Here is a 5601-nt window from a genome sequence, read left to right on the forward strand (position 1 = left end):
AAATTTGGACATATTTTGCAAAAAAGTGTAATGAAAATGTAAAACGGCCATATCTTTTGCATACGATGTCAAAAAAAACGCATAATATATCAAAAAAATCAGCATGAAAAGGAAAAAAAGATATGCTCAAATTTCTAGAATCCTCAAATTCTAAAAGAACCAATACAAGATATGCTCAAATTTTGGTTACTATGGTCAAACCACTTATTCAAGAAATATTTTGGTTACTAAATAATAATTATTTCTTAGAATAATAGTTTCAAACTAAAACGGTGAAACATGTGACTTCATGCTCAAGCTAAATTCCTGAGGGTTAATAGGATTGACAACTTACTATTGTCAGGTAAACAACACGTGCAGACTTGGAAACTAGGGGGAATAGAACTCGGAAGTTAAGCGTGCTCAGACTGGAGTAGTGAGAGGATGGGTGACCGGCCAGGAAGTTAGATGATTTGGAATGATAAGGGGTGATTAAGAGCAATGATGAGCGGTGATTAGAGACAAAATCGTCAAATAATTCAGAAATATGAAAACCAGAAAAAAAATCAAAAAAAATTGGAAAAAAAAGAAATTCAAAAAAAATTACCCTTTAGTACAGGTTGGTGTTACCAACCCGTACTAAAGGTCCCCCAGTCCACTGCGCTGGCTCGTGCCACGTGGTGAGCCTTTAGCCCCGGTTCGTGCAGAACTGGTACTAAAGGGGGGGGCTTTAGTCCCCGCCATTTAGTGCCGGTTACAGAACCGGGACTAAAGGCCCTTACGAACCGAGGCAGCGATTTGGAATTATGAGGGGTGATTAAGAGCAATGATGAGCGGTGATTAGAGACAAAATCGTCAAATAATTCAGAAATGTGAAAATCGGGAAAAAATCAATTTTTTTCGAAAAAAAATCAAAAAAAATATCCTTTAGTACCGGTTGGTGTTACCAACCGGTACTAAAGGTCCCCCAGTCCACCGCGCGGGCTCGTGCCACGTGGTGGGCCTTTAGCCCCGGTTCGTGCAGAACCGGTACTAAGGGGGGGGACCTTTAGTCCCCATCCTTTAGTGCCGGTTACAGAACCGGGACTAAAGGCCCTTACGAACCGGGGCTATAGCCCAGTTCTGCACTAGTGGTTGTAACTAAATGCAACATTTTTAGTAGTAGTTCGACGTGGAGGCTACTATGCAAATTGGCAACTACTAGTAATATTGATGGCAATGGGTCGGGTATTGGTGGGTACAACCTTTTTCCACCCAAACCCATACCCACAAAAAACATTATACTCACCCACATCAACACCCATGGGTATAAAATGGCACCCATGCCCCTACCCATCGGGTATATCCTATACTCAATGGGTATCCAGTGGGTACAACATATAGCATCTAAAAATTTAGAAGGTGGGAATGAGGGATCACTGAATTGAGAGTTGGACAAGAGTCCGGTAGCGAAGATTCGAGGTTTCATCTTTTCGAGGAGTCACATAGGACATACGAGGAGTGGCAAAAAGGTGATTACATCCCTATGAGCTATGTCCGGTTTAAGGAATACGGGATTTAGGGTGTGAGCCATAGGAGTTGGATGTTGACCCCACATGTCATAGGAGTTATTTTCATTACTTACATTTTTCTAGGTATCCATTGGGTTACCCATGGGCACAATTTCATACCCATACCCTACCATATATTTTGTGGGTATGGATTCCCATTGACCGTGGGTACAAAATCGCTCCAACGCTTGCCCATGCCCATTTTTTCAAGTAGGGTACCCACGGGAACCCATACCCATGGGAAAAATTGTCATCCCTAACTAGTAAATTGGCAACCGGAAAAAATATATTGAAGAATAGAATGCCAAAGGATCTAGAATTGAGACCTTAATACTTGGCGTATCACTCAATCTGTATGTGCATAACTATATTATGCTAAATTATTGAAAATGTAAATGGCAGTCCACTAGTGATAAATTTCGCGAGCCTTATCCCACTTTCGAAGCATGTTATCATACCTTGTGCATTCATTTTCATCTTTCGATTTCTCCAATTCTCAGGGAATATCCTAGTGTTTTTGGTGGACCTCTGGGGTTGAGTTTGTCTGATTCATGGCGGCCATACTTGAAACTTTGCTTAAATCAAGTGTTCGTAAGTTGCAAGATGTCATTATCGATAAGGCCATACTAATCCTAGGGGTGGAAGAAGAGCTCACCAAACTACTGCAACGAGTGGAACTAATTCAGTGTTGTATATATGATGCCGAGAAAAGGAGGACAAAAGAGCAAGTGGTAAACAATTGGCTTGGTCAACTGAGAGATGTTATATATGATGTTGATGAAATCATGGATGTGGCTAGATCTAAGGGAAGCAAGCTGCTTCCTGACCACCCCTCACCATCATCAGGCAAATCGGTTGCATGTAAAGGCCTTTCAGTTTCCTCTTGTTTTTGCAACATAGTGACACGCCATGATGTTGCTGTTCGAATTAGAAGCCTCAACAAAAAGATTGAGAACACTGCAAATGACAAGATATTTTCAACTTTCAATAATAGTGCACAACCCATTGGAAATGGTCAAACATCCAAACTGATAAGAAGTTCCAACCTTGTTGAGCCCAACCTTGTGGGCAGGGATATTATACATTCTAATAGGAAGTTGGTGGAGTTAGTGCTTGCACACAAGGAATACAAGTCTTACAAGCTCAGTATTGTTGGAACGGGTGGAGTTGGAAAGACAACACTAGCTCAGAAAATATACAATGACCAAAGAATAAAAGGAAGCTTCAAGATGCATGCATGGATTTGTGTTTCACGAGACTACAATGAAGTTACTCTACTCAAAGAGGTTCTCCGGAATATTGGTGTGTATCATGAGCAAGGTGAAACCATAGCAGAATTGCAGAGTAAACTTCCAGAAACAATTGAAGGGAAGAGTTTTTTTTCTAGTTCTAGATGATGTGTGGCATTCCAATGTGTGGACGGATTTATTAAGACCTGCATTACATGAAACAACTGTCGGGGTAATATTGGTATCCACACGAAATGATCAAATTACAAAGAGAATAGGTGTAGACCATACCCACCGAGTTGAGCTCATGTCAGTAGAGGTGAGATGGGAGCTACTTTGGAAGAGTATGAACATTGAAAAGAGGAAGAAGTCCAAACTTTAAGAAACACAGGGATTGAGATTGTTCGTAAATGCGGTTGCCTCCCACTTGCAATCAAGGTTACCGCCAGTGCTTTGGCAAGCAAAGATCTAACAGAGAATGAGTGGAAAAAGTATTTGGGCAAAATAATTGGCTCTCAGAACATGCTCTTGGATGAAACAGAAGGAATTTTGTATCTAAGCTATGATGAGTTACCGCATCGTCTGAAGCAGTGTTTCATTTATTGTGCTTTGTTTGTTGAAGATGCTATCATTGACCGTGGCGTACTTATAAATTTATGCATTGCTGAAGGCTTCATAAAAGAGCAACAAGGCCAACTACTAGAAGACATAGCAGAAGAGTACTACTATGAGCTAATCCATCGGAATCTCCTCCAACCAGATTATTTACAGTTCGACCAATCTAAATGCAAAATGCATGACCTCTTGAGGCAGCTTGCTTTAAATATATCAAGAGAAGAATGTTTTATTGGAGATGTTGAAACATTAGGGGGTGACAATATGTCGAAACTGAGACGTGTTGCTGCTGTCATTAAGAAGGATATGTTAGTGTTACCTAGAGTGGATAAGGTGGATGTTAAGGTGAGGACTTTCCTAACTGTTAATGGTCCATGGAAAATCAAGGATACATTGTTCAAGAGATTTTTGCTTCTTCGTGTTTTGGTACTGAATTGCTCGCTTGTACAAAGCATTCCAGACTATATAGGAAAACTAATACATCTGCGCCTACTTAATCTAGATTATACTGGCATATCTTGTCTTCCAGAATCCATTGGCTCCCTAAAGAACCTTCAAGTACTGAGCTTGACAGGGTGTCATGATCTGCACAATCTCCCTTTCGCAGTGACCATGTTGAGCAATTTAAGATGCCTTGAACTTTACACAACAATAAACCAAGTTCCAAAAGGGTTAGGAAAACTGAAGTTACTCACTAGTTTAACAAATTATCCTGTTGGTGATGGAGGTGATAATGCTGTCGTACAAGATGGATGAAAGTTGGAAGAGTTGTCTTCTTTGTCGCTGATGAGGTATCTTTATCTTGTTAAATTGGAAAGAGCGACTCATTGTGGTACAAATACATTGCTTACGGACAAAAGGCATCTAAAAGAACTAAGGCTAGCGTGGACTGAACGTGGAGAGGGGTCATATTCAGAAGAAGATGTTAGCAATACTGAGAAGGTCTTTGAGAAGCTAGTACCTCCATGCAACCTGGAAGACTTGTGTGTTTTTGGATTCTTTGGTCAGCAGTATCCCTCCTGGTTTGGTGCCACCTGCTTGTCTTCACTGATAAAATTGGTCCTGGATGAATTATGGCCGTGTGTGGATCTTCCACCGATTGGGCAACTACCCAACTTGAAATTCCTGAAAATTGGGGTAGCAGATGCAGTTACCAAGGTTGGACCTGAATTTGTTGGCTGCAAGAAGGGTGATCATGTATGTAATGAGTTGGTTGCTTTCCCTAAACTTGAATGGTTGATCTTCACAGATATGCCCAACTGGGAGGCCTGGTCTTTTTTTGAGGAAGAAGTTGTTGATGATGACCAAGGAGAAGAGGATGGAGCCGCTGAAATTCGGAAAGATGATATCCAATTTGCAAGATATCAAATGTTTCCTCATTTGATGGTGTTGGATCTCCACAATTGCCCTAAGCTGAGGGCTCTTCCGCGACAGCTTGGAGAGGAGGCCGTCAGTTTGAAAGAGCTAATATTATTTGGAGCGAACAACTTGGAGGTCGTGGAGGACCTCCCACTGCTCTCTGAGCGCCTTTATATTGGGGATTGTGAAGGCCTGGAGAGGATCTGCAACGTCCCTAATGTGACAGACCTGCGTGTATATGGATGTCCAAACTTGAGCTATGTAGAGGGGCTGAGCAGTTTGCAACAGCTGGGGATGGGCGAGGATATGCAAGAGATATCTTCATATTGGGCGACTGGGCTTCAAGAGCAGCACCATGGACTTCATGGCGAAGATCTGGATATCTACACAGTTGTTAGGAAGTAGATGGCTGGCTCAAGGTATGTATTGTTTAATATTTCGTATTGTCATTGATTGTGTCAACCATGATTCATATTCTCACAGTAAAAATTTCTTCCTCATTCGATACATGCATAAATTGTAATCATTGTTCAGTTGTATCTTTCATGCCATTTTGTGCTTATGGGACATAAACGTTTAAATCTATTGTGTGCTTCTCATATTGCAAATTGGCTTTCGTAGATATCCATGGAAGCAGATTGCAGGCGTACAAGCTATATTAAGTATCCTATAATGTTCCTTTAAGTTACTCATGTATGTTCCATCTCTACCTAAAAAATGCATTGGGACATCATATGGTTACTTAGATTTCATTAATTGTCATTTAAGAATTTCTTTATTATATAACTAATAAAGTGGCTGCATGCATTGTCCAGATGCAGAGGCTGTGGGTCCTCCTCCTTTTCTAAAAAAAAAGAATTTCTTTATAA

General features: G+C 40.8%; 1 protein-coding gene and 1 pseudogene across 1 annotated transcript in view; one reads left to right on the forward strand and one right to left on the reverse strand.

The window, feature by feature from the left end:
• Nucleotides 1-1283, reverse strand: part of LOC119279285 (adenylyl-sulfate kinase 3-like) — a 3713-nt gene extending 2430 nt beyond the window's left edge. The window contains exon 1 of the mRNA XM_037560580.1: nucleotides 1268-1283. Within this exon, the coding sequence (XP_037416477.1) occupies nucleotides 1268-1283 (16 nt within the window). The remainder of the gene's footprint in view (nucleotides 1-1267) is intronic.
• A 797-nt stretch (nucleotides 1284-2080) lies between these two features.
• On the forward strand, nucleotides 2081-5151 carry LOC119280783 (annotated as a pseudogene).
• Nucleotides 5152-5601: the final 450 nt, after the last annotated feature.

The sequence above is a fragment of the Triticum dicoccoides genome, chromosome 3B, assembly GCF_002162155.2.
Source record: "Triticum dicoccoides isolate Atlit2015 ecotype Zavitan chromosome 3B, WEW_v2.0, whole genome shotgun sequence".
Classification (NCBI taxonomy): domain Eukaryota; kingdom Viridiplantae; phylum Streptophyta; class Magnoliopsida; order Poales; family Poaceae; genus Triticum; species Triticum dicoccoides.